Source organism: Mastomys coucha, unplaced genomic scaffold, assembly GCF_008632895.1.
Source record: "Mastomys coucha isolate ucsf_1 unplaced genomic scaffold, UCSF_Mcou_1 pScaffold22, whole genome shotgun sequence".
Classification (NCBI taxonomy): Eukaryota; Metazoa; Chordata; class Mammalia; order Rodentia; family Muridae; genus Mastomys; species Mastomys coucha.
Window position 1 is genome coordinate 146,433,681 of NW_022196905.1, and position 20,424 is coordinate 146,454,104.

General features: G+C 50.3%; 2 protein-coding genes across 14 annotated transcripts in view; one reads left to right on the plus strand and one right to left on the minus strand.

The window, feature by feature from the left end:
* Arhgef18 (Rho/Rac guanine nucleotide exchange factor 18) overlaps positions 1–9,928 on the plus strand; it is a 113,307-nt gene extending 103,379 nt beyond the window's left edge. For 7 of the 11 annotated variants that reach the window (XM_031338865.1, XM_031338868.1, XM_031338870.1 and 4 more), the window contains 10 exons: positions 1,702–1,887; positions 3,647–3,784; positions 4,114–4,247; positions 4,836–4,892; positions 4,985–5,032; positions 5,139–5,609; positions 6,102–6,203; positions 6,348–6,681; positions 7,468–7,593; positions 7,679–9,928. In XM_031338865.1, the coding sequence (XP_031194725.1) occupies positions 1,702–1,887; positions 3,647–3,784; positions 4,114–4,247; positions 4,836–4,892; positions 4,985–5,032; positions 5,139–5,609; positions 6,102–6,203; positions 6,348–6,681; positions 7,468–7,593; positions 7,679–7,842 (1,760 nt within the window). In that variant the 3' untranslated portion in view covers positions 7,843–9,928. The remainder of the gene's footprint in view (positions 1–1,701; positions 1,888–3,646; positions 3,785–4,113; positions 4,248–4,835; positions 4,893–4,984; positions 5,033–5,138; positions 5,610–6,101; positions 6,204–6,347; positions 6,682–7,467; positions 7,594–7,678) is intronic. The other 4 variants (XM_031338875.1, XM_031338866.1, XM_031338874.1 and 1 more) reach the window with 2 other exon arrangements.
* Positions 9,929–12,054: 2,126 nt separating this feature from the next.
* On the minus strand, positions 12,055–20,069 carry Pex11g (peroxisomal biogenesis factor 11 gamma). Of its 3 annotated transcripts, none has more exons than XM_031338877.1 (5): positions 19,965–20,069; positions 18,223–18,411; positions 16,221–16,399; positions 13,312–13,374; positions 12,055–12,681 (listed from the first exon to the last, which is right to left on the minus strand). In XM_031338877.1, exons 1-5 carry the CDS (start codon positions 20,022–20,024, stop codon positions 12,447–12,449), a joined length of 726 nt encoding a protein of 241 aa, XP_031194737.1. In that variant the 5' UTR covers positions 20,025–20,069; the 3' UTR covers positions 12,055–12,446. The 3 variants fall into 3 exon arrangements, with proteins under 3 accessions (XP_031194737.1, XP_031194738.1, XP_031194736.1); XM_031338878.1 differs by lacking the exon at positions 19,965–20,069 and adding an exon at positions 19,878–19,959; XM_031338876.1 differs by lacking the exon at positions 19,965–20,069 and adding an exon at positions 19,528–19,870.
* Positions 20,070–20,424: the final 355 nt, after the last annotated feature.

Sequence of the window (20,424 nt, forward strand, 5' to 3'; positions counted from 1 at the left end):
CCAGGCTGGCCTCAAACTCAGAAATCCGCCTGCCTCTGCCTCCCAAGTGCTGGGATTAAAGACGTGCGGCACCACCGCCCAGCACAACCAATGTTCTTAACCACTGAGCCATCTCACCAGCCCCAGGAGGCTAAGGTGGGAAGATTGGTGGGAATTTGAAGCCAGCCTGTATTATGCAGCACTTACCAGGTAAACCAAGAATCTACAGCAAGACAGTGTCTCAAAACCAAAAACTTAGTCAGTAACACCTCTGTTTTCTGGGCAGACAGGATAGCCCATCAAATAAAGACAGCTTGCCACCAAGCCTAACAATCTATAGCGTGGCTGTATTTGAGTGACCAAGGCCTGAGGAAGCTCCAACCTATGGGGGTGGGGGTGGGGAATAAAATCCTATCTCAACAAAACAAACGGGCTGGAGAGATGGCTTAGCAGTTAGGAGTGCTTGCTGCAGCACCCTGTAGGCCAGGGTTCAGACCCAACACCTACACATAACAAGCCAGATGTCCTATGCACACACATAGCGACAGGTCTGAAAAGTACAGGCAGGATTTGCTGGCTTACAGCATAGCTGAGAAAGCAAAGCCCCAGTTTTGAGGAGAGACCCTACCTCACATGAATAGACAGAATGACAGAGAGGCGCACTTGACATCATCTTCTGGCCTTCAAGCATGTGCATAGATATGCTCACCCAAATGTATTCATGCACACTCCTTGTTTTAGTCAGGGTTTCTATTCCGACACAAACATCATGACCAAGAAGCAAGCTGGGGAGGAAAGGGTTTATTTAGCTTACTTCCACATGGCTGTTTATTGATCACCAGAGGAAGTCAGGACTGAAACTCAAGCAGGTCAGGAAGCAGGAGCTGATGCAGAGGCCATGGAGGGATGTTCCTTACTGGCTTGCTTCCCCTGGCTTGCTCAGCCTGCTCTCTTATAGAACCCAAGACTTCCAGCCCAAGGATGGCACCACCCACAAGGGGCCCTACCCCCCTGATCACTAATTGAGAAAATGCCCCACAGCTGGGTCTCATGGAGGCACTTCCCCAACTGAAACTCCCTTCTCTGTGATAACTCCAGCCTGTGTCAAGTTGGCACACAAAACCAGCCAGAACACTCATATACATAAATTATTTGGGAGGCATTTTGAAACAGGGTCTCTATGTAGTCCTGGCTGCATTTTATAGACCAGAGATGCCTCTGCCTCCCAAGTGCTGGGATTAAAAGCATGTGCCACTATGACCAGCAAGTAAATGTTTAAAAAACAAACAACAGCAACAACAAACTGGAATGGCAAGATAGATCAGTGTGTAGACCCTTGCTGCCAAGCCTAATGACCCAGACTCAATCCCCTGGTCCCACAGAATGGAGGAAATCGATTCCTACAAGTTTTCCTTTGACCTCCATACATGTGTGTGCCCCACAGACATACACAAATAAATGTAATAAATTGTTTTTTTTAATTAAAAAAAAAATCTTTTTGTCTTTCAAGGCTTTCTATTCCAGACTCCTAGCTGTGCAAGCACTTCCTCTCCACTTTGGTGTTCACAGTAGGCATAAGAGGGGCACTGGAGAGGACAGGACCATGCTGCAAAGCTAGGGAGTCGGCCTCTGAAGGCACAGTCCAGCCGGGAGCCCCACCCTCACAGCTGACTCCAAGTGCAGGTCCCTAAGGCTAACCCCCACCTCTGGGTTCTCCTGTAGAGCGACTGAGCCTGAAAGACCAGCTGATTGCCCAGAGCCTTCTGGAGAAACAGCAGATCTACCTGGAGATGGCTCAGCTGAGCGGGCTTGAAGACTCAGCCCAGTACCGAGGCCTCTTCCGAGGAGGCGGTGACCCCTCCGAGACCCTCCGGGGGGAGCAGATTCTCAGACTGGCCATGAGTGAGAGTAAGTTAGCCACCCCACAGAGCTATGCTGCGATATTCCAGGGTGGGTTACCTGGGGGCCAAAGCCAAGCCTAATACTCTGTTGCTTACCCAGGACCACTGTCATGTTGCTGTTGTTTTTAATAATCCAGGGAATGGAATCCAGCATGTGCAGTGGCTCTACAGCTAAGCTCTACCCAAATCCTTTAAGCCCTTACTCAACAAACACTCCCTGGGTGACCTCTAGGGTGGGGGCGGGAGAATAAAGCTTGAGCCTAAGAGATGGCCAGCAGAGAAGGGCACTAGCCTCCACATCTGACAAGCCTGAGTTCAGTCCTAGAGATCCACATGGTAGAAGGAGAGAACCAACTTGTACAAATGCAGGTTGTCCTCTGACCTCCACGTGCGTGCTGTATCACATGCGTATACTCAAACACAATCAATCAATAAATTAATCTAGATTGTTGTTAGGGAAACAAAGGTCCCTGATATAGGTATCCTTTCTTTTCTGGGACAGGTCCCTGATAATATCCTCAGGAAAATACATATGGTCTTTTAAGGGGCTTCTGGAGTCCAGAATGTACCCTAACTTTGGGCCAGAACCTTACCTCTAGCTCTGGCAAGCTTGCAGGCTTAACAGCCATGCTATAAACCATGGGGTATATATTACCCGCTGTCTTCACACAGTTCTAGCCTGACCATGCAGAGACACCTCTGCCAGGCTCAAAGCTAGACCTGGTAAGGGAAGCCTTTATTACTATAGGAGCACCTAACAGTTATCAGTGTAGCCCCCAGGGCCCCATGATGTTGAGCAGGGTGGGAAGCCAGTGCTTGATGGCTCTCTTCCATCAGTAAGTCAGACCACTCAACCCTTTGCCTACTCAGATTAGCAAAGACCCTGTAGGTGTCTTGCTCTCTCCAGCAATACCTGCACCGCCCTTTCACACTTCTCTCCTGAGGCTATTATTCTTGGCCTCCAGTAACACTGACAATCTGGTACTTGGGCTGGGAATATTCTCCCTGCCTCTTCGTCTGACTAGAGACTTTGAAATAACAGCAGGTCATTGAAAGGTATATAGACTACTCTTACCCTCATGGGCAGCCCTCTTGTGTAGCTAGCTCTTCATTTAGCATGTGTCTGTTACTAGACCTAGGTGAAGACTGGTACATCACATCCCTAGGTCCAGAAAGGGAACTGATGATAGACCCAAGTAACAGTAACACCAGTCCAACTTGGTGAATCAGTAAGTTTATTTGGGTCACTTACAGGAAGGAGCAGGGGTGAGGGGTTGCTTACAACTTAAAGGCAGCTGCCATCACTGAAAGCTACCCCAACCTAGGTGATGACTAACGAAGGCTGGGACTCTGAAACCCTCTTCAAGACTTAGGTTGGAGGGTCTCTTCTCCCTAGCAGTCCTTTCTGTATATGACCTTTAGTAAGTTTCAGGAACTTCCTGAGATTTAACAGGCTTCCCTTCAGAACTTTCTGAATCTTAAGGAGCCTGCCTCCAAGATGGATTGTTTCAAACCTATGGCTGCCTGATTACCTTAGCCTCTCCCTTAGAGGCTGAGGATGATGGCTCAGGATGGGGCTCTGTTGTTAGAGCACTTGCCTAGCACTGGGTTCTGTCTTCAGCACTGCCTAAGCTGAGGTAGTGGTATGTACCCTTTATTCTAGCACTCACTGCCATACTTGCTCCTTGCTCAGGTCTGGGCTGCCCTCCTACCCTTAGTATAACCCCCTCACCTGCTGACTCATGTTCCCCACCTCTCCCTCACAGTTGAGGGCATCCAGAGCCTGATCTGCCAGCGCCTGGGCAGCACCAGTAGCCAAGTGGAGGAGGGAGGTGTCTCCGCAGGCCTGCCTCGGAGGGCTGAGACCTTCGGGGGCTATGACAGTGTAGGAGGCCCTAGCAAGGGTAAGTATGTTACTTCCTCTGAGGCTGGGCCTTGGGAAGCTCATGTGCGCCAGATCCATTGTACTGTATGGTGGAATTTCTTGAAATTTTGTGAGCCTTAGCCTTTAACAGCCAAGTTATCTCTCCAGACTTGGGAGTATAATCCCTGCCTGAGAACATTCCTCAGCCTTCTTGGTATTGTGGGCTCTGTACTACAAAGCCAGGACTCTGTAGCAGGCCTCCAGGAATACTCTAGCCTGCATTTATTACATGGGCTGGACTCAGAGGACGGGGATCCCAAGCCTTATGGGATTCATAGCATCCTCTTGTGATCTATTTGGGGTCTCCAGGTGGCAGCTTTAAAAGGAAGGTGTACAACAGTGACCCCAGGCCCCAAGACTGGCAGGAGCCTGCTAGCAGCCCAGACTCTAGGCCCTGTGACGACAGTGCCCCCAGTGGCTGCTGCGAGGAATCGCCACAGGCTGTAAGTGGCTTCTGGTCATTTTGATTGCATGGGTAAAGACAGTCCAAGTTGGCATAACTGCCACTAATAGGACAGCCTTCAAAATTACTCCTGCAGACTCCTGGGAATGGCAAGTAGTGACTTGGGAAGGAGGCAGGGGGCGGCGGGGATAGGCACAGCATAGTTGCCCCACAAGTGGTTCCACAAGCTACCCAGAGTGTGTGGTGACATCTGCCAGTGCTCCTGACTGGCCCTTCCCTCTACCTTTGACTCGGCACATCCATTGTTGCCGAGGTTTCCAGAGGCTAAGGCTACCTGCCCTAACTGTCTGAAACTTGAACTGGATATGTATGTATATATGTATTGCATGAGTAGCCACACAAGCTTCACCTCCAAGCCCACCCTACTTTAGAGCTGACATCAGCCACCCACCCATCTCCTAGGCTCCCCCACACCTTCATTTTCCAGACTCTCAGATAGGCATACCTCAGATGGCCACAGTCACAGCCCAGCACTAAGTTCTGTTTCCTATACAAAGGACTTGTCCCCTCCCATAGTGAGCTGTGGTGGTTTAGATCCCATTTGATACTATCATTCTTGTCTTAATAGGTGGAGATGCCTAGCACAGAGAATAGCACATGTCTGCCCACTGTCCTGGAATCAGAGGTACCGCCCCTGGTCCATCTCCCACAGGGACAGCTTGCCCACATGCCCTATGTACCATCATCAGGTAGACCAATTTGGCTTTCTCTCTGCAGCTGGTCCACCGGGTCCAGACACTGTCGCAGTTGCTTCTTAGTCTCCAGGTACCTGCAGCATCAGGGAGGGACTGGCTGCTCCTGCCCTTCACTGGTTGGCTGGGTCTAACCAAGTGTATGAATCTCATCAGACCCACCCCGTCCCTGTCCCCAGGCAGTCATCGCTCAACAGGATAGCTATGTGGAGATGCAAAGAATGGCCATCCAGGAGCGTGAGAAGCAGTTCCGGCTGCAATCAACGCGTGGGAACCTGCTGCTAGAGCAAGAGCGGCAACGCAACTTTGAGAAGCAGCGTGAGGAACGCGCTGGTGTGGAGAAACTGCAAAGCCAACTGCGCCAGGAGCAGCAGCGATGGGAGAAGGAGCGGGCACGCCAGCAGCAGGAACTGGAGCTGGCAGGTGCACGACTGCAGGAGCGAGAGGGCGAGGCACGCCAGCTGCGCCAGCGGCTAGACCAGGAGCGCACCGAGCTCGAGCGACAGCGCCAGGCCTACCAGCATGATCTGGAGCGTCTGCGTGAGGCTCAGCGAGCAGTGGACCGTGAACGTGAGCGCCTGGAACTGCTGCGCAGGTTCAAGAAACAGAACACTGTACCAGGGGCATTGCCCCCGGAGGTGTTGGCAGAGGTTAGTGGGCCAGTATGGCCAAACCCACTCAGCTGGAAATGTGGCTCAGTTTTGTGCTTGTCTAGTGTCCATGAAGCCCCTAGTTCGAACCCCAACACTGTATAAAAAACCATATATATTAAATGTGGTAGCACAGGCCTGTCATCCTAGCACGCAAGAGGTAAGAGGTAGGAAATTAGAACATCCTTGGCTACATAGCAAGTTCAAGACCATTTGGGCTATGTGAGACCCTAGGGCATGGGGGAGCCAGGCCTAATGTCATATGCCTTTAATCCCAGCACTCAGGATGCAAAGGTGTATCTCTGTGAGTTTTAGGCCAACTTGTTCTACATAGAGTTCCAGGACAGCCAGGGCTACATAGAGAGACCCTGTCTCAAACAAAAAGTTTCTATGAGTAGTCTAAATATAAATTGTGTGGACATATTTGAGAGAGAATGAGCGAGCATGCATGCATATGGCTCAGTGTGACCATGGGTACATATATATTGACAGTGCTCCAAGAACTGTCAATCACCAGGAGCAACTTTAGATGGAAGCAATGCTCTGCAGAGTGCAGAATCGACTTTCCCAGCTACAAACTGGACCCAGAGCTGGGTAGGCAACACCCATTCATCTCTGAGCATTTAGCAGCCATGTTTGGTCCTCCCCAGGCCAAAGGCACCAAAAGGCCGGGAAGCCTGGTATGGGTTAATAGTCACCAGCAGGCTTAGCAGCAATAGGATGTGTCTTCTATTCCAGGCCCAGCCTGCAAGCCACCCTCCCAGCTTCAATGGGGATGGGCTGGAGGGGCACTCGGCCCCAGCCAAAGCACTGGGAACCCAAGGGAGCATGCTGCTACATGGCACGGGACCTGAGTACGTAGAGCGACCTGAGGTGGCCCGCTGGGACAGTGCCCCTGCTGAGAGCCGGCCAGCCAAGAGCGATGTGCCCATCCAGCTGCTCAGTGCCACCAATCAGATTCAGAGGCAGACGGCCGTGCAGCAACAGATCCCCACCAAGCTGGCCGCCTCCACCAAGGGTGGCAAGGACAAGGGCAGCAAGAGCAGGGGTTCCCAGCGTTGGGAGAGCTCAGGTGAGCTGCACCCCACCCCCAAAGCTCAAGGACCCCCACACCATTCAGAGAAACATCACACCCCTCCCAGTGGACCTCCGTCCCAGCAGCAGAACTGAAACACAGATTTCAGACAGGGAGGCAAATAACCAAGCACCAGCGTGGCAAGGAGGCAGAGAAAACTCATTTTTCCAGTTGCATTTCTGTTGTGATAAAATGTCCTGACTCATAGTTCCAGGTTTGAGTCCGTAGTTGTGAGGAGTCAGAGCAGCAAGAGCTTGAGGCAGCCAGTCATAGCCAGCCAGGAGCAGAGAGAAATGAATGCAGTGTGCTTAGTGTCCAGCCAGCCTTGGTCTTTCACACCGATCAAGGCAAATAAGACAGACAACCCACAGACAGATTACCCACAGGTGAGCCTGATGTAGACAATCCTTCACTGAAACCTTTGGCCCAGGTCCTGTTGTTGACAAAACTAACCATCATGCTCATTTACTTAGGATCTCCCAGCTGGGGCACAGGACACACACTAGGGCTGTACCCAGCATCTTTGTCCCCTCACCATAGAGATTCCCTACCCTCTGTTGACACAGAAGGTATTGTGGGACCTCTCCATAAGCAGAATCCATGTCCTAATGATCATGGGGAGATGATGTCTGCTTGGAAGCTGCACGCTTCTCTTGTGCCAACACTGAGCGACTCCATGCCACCTTTCAAAGTACTTATCTGGTGCCCATGCAGAAGTACAAGTAGGGGAGACCCACCCCCACCAGATGGCATAGTCAGGCTCAAGCACCTTCCCTCTTCCAGCATCCTTCGACCTGAAACAGCAGCTGCTCCTCAATAAGTTCATAGGCAAGGATGACAGTGCATCACGGAACCGCCGCTCACTGAGTCCCGTCCTGCCTGCCACCCATGGATCTGCGCCTGCCCCAGGTGAGCCCGGCCACTGGCCATGAGGGCCGCCCACTGTTTGGGATGGCTTCTAACACTCCTGTAACCACCACCAACTCTCTTTCAGACCCCTGCTTCCCAGCCCCAAGCCCAGCCCCGGCTGGCACACCCCCTGAAGCCTTCAAGTTCGGAGGCACGTCACTGCCACCTGCCTCCCCAGCTCCCTCGCTGCCAACCACACCACTCACCGCCACAGATGAAGTTGGCAAGGAAGATGTCATCTTCTTCTGAGGGGCCATGGCCCCCAAGAGCAGACCCCTTTCTGTCCTGACAACCCTTTCTCTCTCTGGGGATCCTGTGGGTGACTGTTCTGTCTGGCCATCCCCTTCCCCTGCACAAGCACAGCCAGGCACTTGTTCACCTGAGATTGCCCAGTTGGTGTCTTGGGTCTCACAGCTCTCTATAGATTTAGTGGGAAAACATGGGTAGCCCCTTGAACATACAAACATGCATATATATATATATGCATATATATATATGCATGTGTGTGTGTGTGTATATATGTATAATATATATGCTCAAACAAAGTTCTTTTAAGTTGAAGGTGGAACCCCAGCTAAACCACAGAGCTATTTTAAACCAGAGGTATAAAATACAAAGCTTGGAAGCCAGAAGACAGAGCAGGCAAGTCTGAGAAGATAGCAGCTCCAGGGCAGACTCCATAACCTCCCAGGGATCTCTCGATTGAACTGAGTCATTAGCACCAGAAGGCACTAGAATCACCGGGAGTCCAGCGAATCTCCACTTTCAAAGCAGCAACTGGCACTGGCCACAGCCTCGACTAGTAAGTGAACTGGGCAACTACAGAGGGCACAGGGTTAGAAAGACTCAAGACAGCCCAGGCAACCCATGGAGCAATGAACTGGATCTGTGGGTTCAGAAATCAAGCTGGAGAGGAGTTACCAACTGTTACTCCTTGCAGTAGGCTGGGGATTTGCCAACTCTGCTTCTCAGGGGGCACCTGCCATGTCCTTCCATCCACCTTACTGAGATGCAGAACCCCAGGTTTAGCAGGGCAGCACATATCCCAGACAGATCGCTGCGAAATGAACAGGTTTCCCCTGGTCCCTTCAGACAGAAAAGCTAACACATTCAGGGACATGTGGGGGAATGGCCTAGTGACATTGCTGTTGAGTGGCCACAAACAGCCATCTTGGTTCCACCTCAGCCTGCACAGGAGTCGAGACAGCAGCTGGCCTTCTGGTCTGGTCTTGTTCCTAGAACTGGGCAGGTCTGAGTTCCAGGTCCTATCACATTTAAACCTGGCCGAGGTCCAGAATCATCCCTTACCCAGCTTTCCCTGCTGCAACCTGCCCTGAAGTACTAACAGGCAGGACCCAGTCCTGCACTGATGGTTCTTAGTCCCAGAGAGGACAAGTCAGTCTCCAGAGCCCAGCATCCTAAGGAGCCACTACCAAAAGCCCTTCTTAAGCAGACAGCCAGGCCATCCCCACCACTATGGAACAGGAAGGTGTCAGAGGCTGCTGGCATGAGCAACAGAGCCTCCAGAGCCAAGACTAAAGCACTCTTGAGCTCAGGAGCGACTGTGGGTGTGGTCACCAAGAGTCCAACCACAAGCTAGTAGACAACAGGGTGCTGAAAGTGGTGGTCGCTAATGACTTCAGAGTGCCAGGAGTGGAGCAGGGTCCCCCTTGTCCTCATCCCTAGGCTCATTGACCCCAGCACCCGAACAGCTCTTATTCTTGTCCTTTCCTGTCTCTGTCTTGTGTCCAGAGTGTATCTACATCTACCAGACCTCATTGTGCCATGTTGCTAATCAGTGTTTGTGGGGTTTTTTGTTTTGTTTTGTTTGTTTTGGGTTTTTTTTTTCTTGTTTTGTTTTGTTTTTTTACTGAGATGTATCCGAGCACTTTAGGAAAGCTGACTTTTAAGTTCCCACTCTGTGAAGAGAACATTCCAGTACCCATCTAGAGCTGGGTGGGCTCTCTGTCAGACACCATGACTTTTTGGATTTAAATGTTCAAATGGTTTCCACTTGGCCCTGGGAAGGATTGAGGGTATCCCCCATCAGGTGGCCAGGTGGTTCTCAGCTGTGTACTGTACACAGTAGGACAGTGTCATCAGTTATCTATCACCAGCAGCTGTGGGTCCTTCCTGGCAGATCTCATTTGTGAAGATGGTGAGCCAGCAGCAATCAATCTCCGAGGTTGAGTGGCATCCCTTGTCAATCATGACCGTGATCTTCGCCTACCCTTGATTATTTTCACAGTGATAACAGAGCATCCTGGCAACAGGGTTATTCTGGAACCATGCTAGAACTTATGACCAGATTCTAGCAATAAAATTATCCAAAGCATCTCAGGCTGAAACAGACCTTCTTTGGAGGTTGGGAATGCAGAGTGTGAAGCTGTGCCTTGCCAGGGTTTTGTTGATAAGGAACATGAATGTAGAAGGTGAGCCAGTGCTTAGTAGACCCGGGAGTGTGGTTCAGTTAGAAGAGCCTCACCAAGCATACATGAACCCCCACATCCTATTTCCAGTTTGGCATGGTGGTACACAATTGCAATCTCAGCACTCAGGAGGTGGAGGCAAAGGGTCCGAAGTTTAAGGTGGGACTGGGAAGATGGCTCAGTGCGTAAATTGCTTGCCATGCAAGTGTGAGGGCCTAAGCCAGGTTAAAAGCCTGATTGAGCAGCATGCATCTGTAATACCAATATACATATAAGATAGGAAGCAGAGACAAGAGACTGACCAGCTAGCATAATGTACATAACAGTAAACAATGAAGAGACTCTGTCTCAAGCTGCTAGAACCTAAGTTTGTCCTCTGACCTTTACACACACCTGCATTCACACACACTATTTATGTTTAAGGTCTGGGAGATGGAGAGGTGGTTCAGTGTTTAAGAGCACTGGGTACTCTTAGAAAGGGCCTGGATTTGCTTCCCATGATGGCTTCAAATCATGTAAACTCCAGTTCTGGGGGACTCAACCTCCATAGGCACCAGGTATGCATGTGGTACTTATACAAGTCTTTTTCTGAAAAATAAAAGTTTAGTTGGGTATGGCAGCATGCACCTTTAATGCCACCACTCCAGAGGCAGACAGCCAAGAGGCACTCTGAGTTTGAAACCAACCAAGGTTATATAGGGAGACCCTGTCTCAAGAAGAAGTTTCAAGCATCCTTGACTACATAGTAAATTCAAGGCAACCTGACCAAATAAGGCCTTGTCTCAAACACAGAAAAATTAGCTATAATGGGGACTGGAGCTCACCGATGGAGGACTTGGCCAGTACACATGACATCTTAGCTCCATCCCCATCCAGAACCATTGGACAGCTCAGGCAAGCTGCCTTTTCTGGAAGTGTCTGTCCTTTTGCTCCATGTCTGCACCATACATGGTTTGTGTCAAAGGTCTTCCCATGCAAGGCTTGGACCTCAAGCTCAGCCTGTCTTCCTGGCACCTTGACTAGGTAAGGCACTGCTTTGAGGGTGGGGAACAGATACCAGGACTCCTACCTGATGGTCTGGGGAATTAGAGCAGGTGGGACCACCAGAGATAGGAGCTGATACTAGCCTACCCATGAGCCCTGCACGGGTGCCCAACAAGCAGAAGGGTGGGATGCTTTACTGGGGCCCTGTACCCCTCTACCCCAGTGGTCCCAGCATCCCACTGGTCCACAACCACCTATCTTCCATATAAAAAAAAAAAGTTTCTTGGACTTTGGCCAACACCAAAAGGGGAGGGGGCTGAAGGGCATTGTATCTTGACAGCAGAACATGGGAGCCATCCCTAGTAGGGAGGGGGACAAAGGGAAGGAAAAGAAATGTCTGTACTTGGGAAGGAGCCTTGCCTGCGCAGCAGGACTGTCTTAAAACAGAAACACAAAAGGTTGGTATCATGTAAAGTTCAAAGGCTGCTGTCTCCTAGGCTGGGCCCAGAGTCTCACAAACATTCTTAGCTTTCAGATCAAAAACTATACATGTGAACGGGTGAAACGGCCCCATGAGTACAGGTGCCTGCAGCCAAGCCTAACAAACCAAACTCGATCCCTAGGCCATGGATGGTGAGAGCTGTGACACACACTAAAATGTAATAAACACTTAAATTGTTTAAAGAGAAGAAAAGGGCCAACCTACCATGGTCTCTGATAGAGGACACAAATCTATCTACACATCTTCAGAGAGGCCAACAACTATGGCCCAACCCCAGCATAAATGGGGACTCTGTGGCCCTTGAGGTCCCTCATTTAGGTGTGGCCTTCCTGGAGGCAGTGACCTACAGCCCTCTGAGAACTGCAGGAAGTATGGAGCTCGATCCTAGTCCTGGGCTCAGTGGTCAGAGGTCAATCCGATACCGAGGCCAGTAAGGCTGAGGGGTGGGGCAGATTAGTGGTTTCCCACTCACGTTCAGTGCACCTGTGAGAATAAACCAGGGAAGGCCAGAGTGGGACTGCTCTGATCACCTCACATACACACTGGCACCATATCAAGAAATTTAATAGACATTCCAGCTTTGCTGAAGCCCGACCTGAGGTACAACATGTCTCTCCCACTCACATTAAGGCAAGCCAGCAGATGGAACACTCTAGCAGTGTCCTCCTGGGATGTCCTCCTAGGACTTTGAAAAACCTGGCCTTGGCTCTGGGAGTTCTGAGGTTCTCATGTGCCCACCTCTCTCCAAAGGAGCAGCTTCCCCTGAAACCCTAGCTAGGGCCTGAGATCACCTCATTTCAGCCCCTTTCCCACCCCAAAGAGGGGCCAGCACCTGAGTACACAATTATGGATGCACCACCCATGGCCAGTGGTTCCCACTCTAGAAATCTGAGTCCTGTTGAACACCAGTGTCCTCCAGCTGCCAGTCCAGGACCTCATCAAGGGCTGTCTGCCTCAGCCTGTCTGCCAGTCCTGGCAGCTTGACACATGCTGAGGATGGAGGAGATGGTACCCATGAGGCCCACCAGCCAAGGAGGGAAGCGGCCAGCCCACAGGACACCTCGGGGCAACCAGTGCACAGCATTTGCCAGGTCAGCCAAGTTGCTGAGTAGAGTTAAAACCTCTGAGCATATCCTTGCCTCCATGGCCCTCTGCTTGCTCCTGGGCAGCTGGCTGTGGGAGAGAGAGAGGAGAGAGCCACTCGCCTGCCTTTCCATATCCCTCAGGGGAAAAAAAAAAGCACAGAAGGGCCCACAACCTCAATTCCACAGCTTCTCAAAATCCTTGGGCATGGGCCATAGGAAGTGTGACTGTTGTCTCAACTTCACATCACCCACACTACTATGAGATCCAGCCCCGAAGGCTCAGCCTATAGTCCTCATTCTAACCTGTTTCCCTACTGGGGAAAAGCAAGACTTCCCACCCAGAGGCTAAAGCAATGCTCTGTGAAAACACACACATTCTACATATCAGAGATACCACATCCATCACACACACACACACACACACACACACACACACACACCCGCTCTCAAGTACTTTAGTAGTGATCTATCCCTGAACCTAACAGCCATCCGGACTGTTGACTGCTGGCTTTCCCTCACATATGGAGAGGTGAGGAGGGTCAGGCTCTGTTTGGTTCCACAAAGAGGAATTTGATTAAACCATACTTTAGTGTGTCATCAGTGCCCTAGGAGGCATGGCAGACATCTCTTTACTACTCTCGAGGAAAAGCTCAGCAGGGGCGTGGGTCGGAGAGGTGAGCACTCTATGCACCTCACAGGAAAGGTTAGGGCAAGGTACCTTGCAAAGGTGCCTGTGGGGCTCCGCAGCTTCTGTCTTAGCTTCAACATTGTCCACAGGGCCCTGCAACACAGGAGACAGGGATGCTCTGTCAGAGCAGCATGACAAGCTGGGAGGGGCAGGGGCAGCTTCCCACAGCAGCAAAAGCAACAGGAGCCTCTACTGCCTTCAATCCAGGGACTCCAAGACTGGCTACTGTCTGTATGTGGCCAGCCGTGGTCCTGCTTGCAGCCTCCTGCATAGTGACTAGCTGTACCTTGGAAGATGCCTTGGAAGAGAGACTTGTCCCTTTGTAGGGCAAAGCCTGGGGTTCTGCCCTAGTTAGCTTTAACTGTCAAACTGACTCAGCCTAGAATCATCTGAGAGGAAAAACTGTGATTAAGGAGCAGATTAGCCTGTGGGCATACGGGACATGGGGGTCATATTATTTACTAGAGAGCAAAGGAAGTCCTGAGTGAGGGGAATCCTGAGTAAATATGTATGTTTGACGGGGATATGGCCATGTCAAGAATTCCAATGCCTTAGCCCCATGGAAGTGGCAAAGCTTCCCAAAAAGATGAGGCTCAAGAGAGGCTGGCAAGGTTTTCTAGGGGGTCTGAGTACAAATGATTGACCACTGTGTACAAAAACTACACACTGCAGCCTCCTCCTCCCAGGTACTTAGTCTGAGGCTGCTGCCTACAGACACTTCCTCCTGAGACTAGCTTCTCTCTCTCTTTCTCCCCCTCTCCCTCTCCCTCTTCCTCTTTCCCTCTCCCTCTCTCTCTCCCTCTCTCTCTCCCTCTCTCCCCCTCCCCCTCCCCCTCCCTCTCCTTCTCCTTCCTCTCTCTCTCTCTCTCTCTTTCTCTCCCCCCCCCATAGTACTGCACATAATAAACTGAGGTTCCTGGGTACAGCACCACTCCATTAGAGTGTGCACACCCTGCCTGATCTCAGCCTTTCTTTCCTCTTGGCAGAGGTAATGGTTGGTTGGATGGTTTTGTTTTTGAGACGGGATCTCACTACATAACCTTGGCTTCCCTAGACCTCACTGGATAGAGCAGAATCTCCACCTTTCTGTACATGTACCTAAGTCTCTGTCACTTGATGTCACAATCCTTTCCTCATTCTCTTCCCCTACCTGGTCAGGGTTCCAGATCCAAACTATGCAGGTGATGGTACCAATAAGTGAGCCTGCAGGCAGTGTTTCTCCATGGTTCTCTGCCTTGAGTTCCTGCCCTGACTCCCCTTGCCTCTTCCTGATCCTCTGTTCTGAGTTCTGGGATGACAGGCATGAACCACCACATTCAGCTTATGTAATTTCTGAGGATGGAAACCAGGGCCTCATGTATGCTGAACCACATTCCTAGCCCAGGAGAGACCCGTCACTTAATCTAGATCCCACCAGCATGAGTCAGTATGGACCTGTCCAGTGATAGACAGGAGGCCATAAGCAGCAGTCCAGGGTACATTAAAAGCTCAGCCCTAATATCCACTCTCGAATCTCTTGAGTGCTGAGAAACAGTCAGCAGTGTGCATGGGGATGCAGACAGCAAGCTTAAGGGGACCTTGGAGGTCAGCTGTGGTCAGCAAGAAAACCATACTCATGAAAGGACATCGGGATATTGTCTAAGCATGTCAGAGACACATACATCCAAAGGCTGGAAATGAATTGTCAGAGCCAGACATGGTGGCACAGGCCTGTTGTCCCATCCTCTTGGAAGGCTGAAGCAGGAGGATCTAAATTCAGGGACAGGAGGGCCACTGAGGCTTGCTGGCTGCCAAACTAGCCGAAAACACAAGGTCTGGGTTCAGGCCAAGACATGTAAAGAGTAACAAGAGTTCCATGTCCTCATCTGCCCCATCCCCACGGGTGCCGTGTGGGTGTCGGGGTCAGAACTAAAGCCCCAATGGCTATAAGCAATGCTCTTAACCATGGGGCCATCTCCCTTGCTCCCCATGGCTTATCCTGCATGTGTGAGCACGTGGAGACCAGAGGCCAACCTGAGATGGCATTCCTCAGTCATTGTCCTCTAAAGTTTAATTTTTTTATTATTTGATTAAAAATGTCTTTTAAACACTTGTATGTGAGGCATGTGTGCACCATAGTGGACAAGTAGGGTTCAGAGGACAACTTACAGGAATTGGTCCTTTCCCTGAACCATTTAGGTTCTGGGGTTGGAACTCAGGTCCTTAGGCTGCTGAGCCATCTTACTGGCCCTCCACCTCAAATATTTCTTTAAAAGCTTTCAAAAATAAATGTATCCATTGAGAGAGTGATGAGAGAGATGGGGGGGGGGAGAAGTGAGGGATCAGAAGCAGAGACACACTGGAAGATTCTGAGGTGCCAGCTTTGGAGGAGGAGAGGGCCACAAGCAGAGGTGTAGGCTGGCTAGACAAAAGACACATGTGGATACACTGTGGAGCCTGCAGAAGGCCTGGCCTTGCCCCACCTGGACTTTACACCATGCAACTCATTTCAAGCTTCTGACCTCCAGTACTGTGAACTAACTGATGTGTTGTTTAAATGACCCCCATCTGTATCCAACTTTTACAGCAGTTGTTAGAAACAAACAAGAGGGTCAAACAGCAGGGCGTGGGGGCTGGGGGGACCTGCAGATGTGGCTCAGCAGCTGAGAGCACTGGCTGCTCTTACAGAGGACCTGGTTTTAGTTCCCAGCACCCACACAGCAGCTCACAACTGTCTGTAACTCCAGTTCCAGGGATATGACATCTTCTGGCTTCTGTTGGGGCACTGCACACACAGGGTGCACAGACATACATACAGGCAAAACATTTATACACAAAGTTAAAAATAATAAAAATAAGGAAAGAGAATCCAATACATGAAGGCTTGCCAACTTTTGGGCCTCTGCTGAGGTAACACCACTTGGGGATCTCAGGTGGCCCCTCTGGCAGATGTCACTTACTTGACCGCTCCAAGGAGTAGAGAGAGAGTCCAGAGGGCTGTGCTCAGTGTCCACCACCGAGCAGAGTCCACCTGGAGGACCTTGGCATCGGCAGCCCAGGCGATATGCTCACATGGATAGTACAGTTGGTCAGCCGTGTTACTCAGGACAGACAAGCATCGGATGAAGATGTCCTCCTCCTATGAAACCAAGATATGGGGATAGGCCTGCAAGTCAGACCTCCCCACTACCCATCTAGGATCGTCCTATTCTGGAGAGACTTCCCCATGACCAGTCTATGTCCTGGTACCTGAGCAGTATAGCTCACTGCTAACAGCTAAGCAAGAAATGAGCTAGGCCTGGCTTCCTCTGTTCATGCTCATTGGACAGCCTACGGGCTCTCAACTCAAGCAATGGAATCTCCTCAAGAGTTGTCAAAACCCCAAGCCTTATATCAGCCACAAACATTGCAGGAGGACTAAGCTAGACACCAAAGTTTGTTGTTGCTGTTACTTAATTTTGATTTACTTACTTGTGCCTGTTGCTCACATATAAGCACACCCAGATGTACGCAGTACCCTCCAAGGCCAGAAGAGGGCATGGGATCCCTTGAAGCTGAAGGTAGAGGTATTTGTGAGCTGCTGCAAATGGGTGTGTGGGGGGGTCAATATTCTTATCCTCATGATTAAGCAACAAGCACTCTTAACCACTGAGCCATCTGTCTGGCCCCAGGAATTTTGTTTTAAAGACAGTGTCTCACATATTTGAGGCTGGTCTCAAACTCACTCTATACCTAAGAATGCTCTTGAACTCTATGGTGTGTGTGTGTGGGTGGGTGTGTGCGTGTGTGTGTGTGTGTGTGTGTGTTTTATATGCAGAGTAGTGCAAATGCTTTTGGAAACCAGAAAAGGGTGTGAGGTTCTCTAGAGATAAAGTTATAGACAGTTGTGAGTCCTCTAACAGAGGAGTGTCAGTATGGGGAGGGTGTGTTCACTCTTGTGTGAGAGTATAGGTGTGTGCATCCACACAGCACAGCACATGTGCTTCCACAGCAGTTGGAAGACACCCTCAGTGTTGTCAGTCCTTGCCTTCTATTTTGATTGGGGCAGAGTCTTTCTCCCCATTCCTCTCACCAAGCTAGTTGTCCTTCATGCTTCTGGGGATTCTCCTGTCTCTACATTTCACCTCACTGTAGAAATGCTAGAGTCAGAGACATTACCTTATGTGGATCCTGGAGATTTGAACTCAGGTCCTCACACTTGTGTATCAAGCACTTTATCCACTGAGCAATCTGCACATCCTGCACTGGTTGTTGTTGTTGTAGCCTGCACTGGTTGTTGTTGTTGTTTTGAGACTGTCTCTCACAGTTCTGAAGCTCACTAAAAAGGCTAGGCTTCCTGGGCAATGGCATCTATCCCCCAAGGATCCTCCATCTATGCCTCTCCAGAATGGGATTACAAGCACGGGCCTCCACACTGGATCTATTTTACATGGGTTTTGGGAATCATACTCAGGTTCTCAGGATTACACAATTATTTCACCAACTGAACTATCTCCCCAGCCCAGATCTTAAACCTCAGATCCACTTGCCTCTATTTCTCAAGTGCTAAGATTACAAGTGTAGGCCAGCACCCCTGGCTTGGGGACTTTCAAAGTGTGTGTGTGTGTGTGTGTGTTCAAAAGACAACGTTCAGGAGTGTTTTCTCTGTCCACCTAAACTCAAGTGATCAATTTTGTTTAGTGAGCCCTTTTACCTACCTACTGAGGTTAGGAGTGTGGCTCAGCAGCGGAGTCACTGCCTAGAATCCCCCCCCCACTGAGGGGCAGTGTATGTGGCTTAACAGTAAAATGCTCAAGTAACCCACACAAGGCTCCAGTTCTAGGGCCCATACTGCCATAAAAAATAGTAAGATCACCCCGTAGGAAGCACTTTGGAGCAAGCCCTTAGAACACCCACGGAAGCCACTGCTCCTGTTCCTTGGGAAGTTCGAGTCCCCTCTACCTACAGCCCCATTAACGTTACCTCTGTCCCCAGGCCATACTGCTTAGTGTAGACAAACATGGCCAGGTCATCAAAGAGTCTCAAGACAGTCCTGCAGTGACTGAGCTGGGCTGACACCACCAGCAAGCGCCTTCCCACTTCGGACCTGGTGGGGCATTGTTCCACTAGGACCCCACCAATGAGCTGGCAGCAATACCCCAATGTCCGGATCTGCGGGAGACCAGAAGCGGTTACCACGGTCCCAATCAGGGCTGAGCCGCAATCCCCACCACACACCCAGCCATAGGCCCTGTAGGATGGAACTGGAAAGGATTGAAAGAGTTGCTGGGCATGGTGGCTCAGGCCTATACTTCCCAGTACTTGAGAGACTGAGGCAGGAGGATCACCCCCAAGTTCAAGGCCAGCCTGGGCTGCTGAGACCCTGTCTCAAAAAACCAGAAAGTTCTAAGAGTCAATAAACTTCCAACCCAATCTGAAAGGTTTTTATCTTTTGTTTCTTTCTTTTGGTTGCTCAGGCTGGGTCTCACGTTCACCTCACTCACCACATAGCCCAGCAAGTCACTATCATTCTCCTGCCTCAGCATCCACAGGGCTGTCATAATAAGCATGAGGCAATTAACCTGGCTAAAAGTGAAAGCTTTTTTCTTTTTCTCCTTTTTTTTAAAAGATGTAACTTTATTGTAGTTGTTAATTTGAGACAAGGTCTCATGTAGCCTAGGCTAACTGGACACTGTGGTCATGATTAGAATTCCTGATCCTCCTGCCTTCACCTCCCAAACTCTGGAATGAGAGGTCTGCAAGCATCTTGTGTGTCAGAGGACTGAAACCAAGTCCTGCGCGATACACAAGCACTCTACCAATTGAGCCAACACCCAAGCAACGCAGAGGTTAAGAGGAGAGCTTGACATCAAAATCCAAAAGGTGCCATATAGGCCAGTGTGGTGAGGCACACCAGTCATCCCAGACAGTATTTGGGGAGCTGAGGTAGAAGGGCAAGAAAGTTCAAGGTCAGCCTTACAGGCAACCTGAACTACAATAACAAGGCCTGTTTCAACAAAGAAAGAAGAGGGGCTGGGAGGAGGAAGAGTTGCCATGGAGAATCCCATTAGAGTGCTAGCTTGCTCACCAATGGTTGAAATGACAGGTTCAAAGAAAACAAAACTATTTCCCACCTCCTGGGCCCTCCTTTGCCCACAGGCAGGGACACAAGGTTCTTCCTGGTCTAGCCAGGCATGCCTTTAGCGGGACTGAAAGAGCAGCCAGGGAGGCAAAATAGCAATTTGTTTGAAAGACTCTAGAGAGCAGGCCATTCAATAAGAGACTTACAACACAGAAATTCAGCAGGCTCGCCTGACCTTGTATCTTTGTTTCTTTTGATTTGAGACAGGGTATCATGTAGCCCAGGCTGGCCTTCAACTACTGATCTTTCCATTACCAGTGCCGAGATCACAGGCTTGTGCTAACATATCTGGTTTATGTGGTGCTGAGGAAGGACCTTAAGGTTTCATCTATGCTAGGAAAGCAGCGGGCTACAGTACCAGATCTTTTATTATTTCATTTGCTTGTCAGAAATTATTAGTTTCAAGCTGTGTGCCTGTAATCCCAACAATTCGAGAGGCTGAGGTAGGAAGTTCTCATGCAAGAAACCAGTCTGCCAATATCGGTCCCTTTAGTACCCCAGCTCTGGCCTGTTTCCTCATCTCTAAGTCCTGAGCAAACTCCAGGTTATTCCGGTCCCGCCACGGCCCCACACTTCCTCTCACCAGGCGGTCCCGGCCCCTGTAGGACTCCAGCGCGGAAGCCAGACCGTTCAGCAGAGCCATGGCAACTCGATCGTGACGTCACCCGGGGCGGGGTCAAACTCCTTTCGGAAAGGTCCGAAGGTCCGCGCAGGCGCAACTGCCCGCCCTTTGTCCGAGTACTGGTACCTTGTAGGCGTGCTAACCTGAACCTAGTTTACAAATGTATTCCTGCCACGTCTGTCCTCCCTGCCCACGGGCACCCAGAATGACCTTCTAAGCCTGTTGCAATCCGCTCCACGGCTGCTTAGGCAACTTCACAAGCAAAATGTTTCAAAAATGAATTCATTGCCCACAGGAAAAAAAAGAACATACATGCAAAACAAAAAAGCATGTGTCAGACCCACTCAAAAGGGATTTCTCCTTCACTTGTCGGCTTCTTGTGCCTGCTTTCTCGGCTAGTGTCTTTTTTTTTTTTTAGATT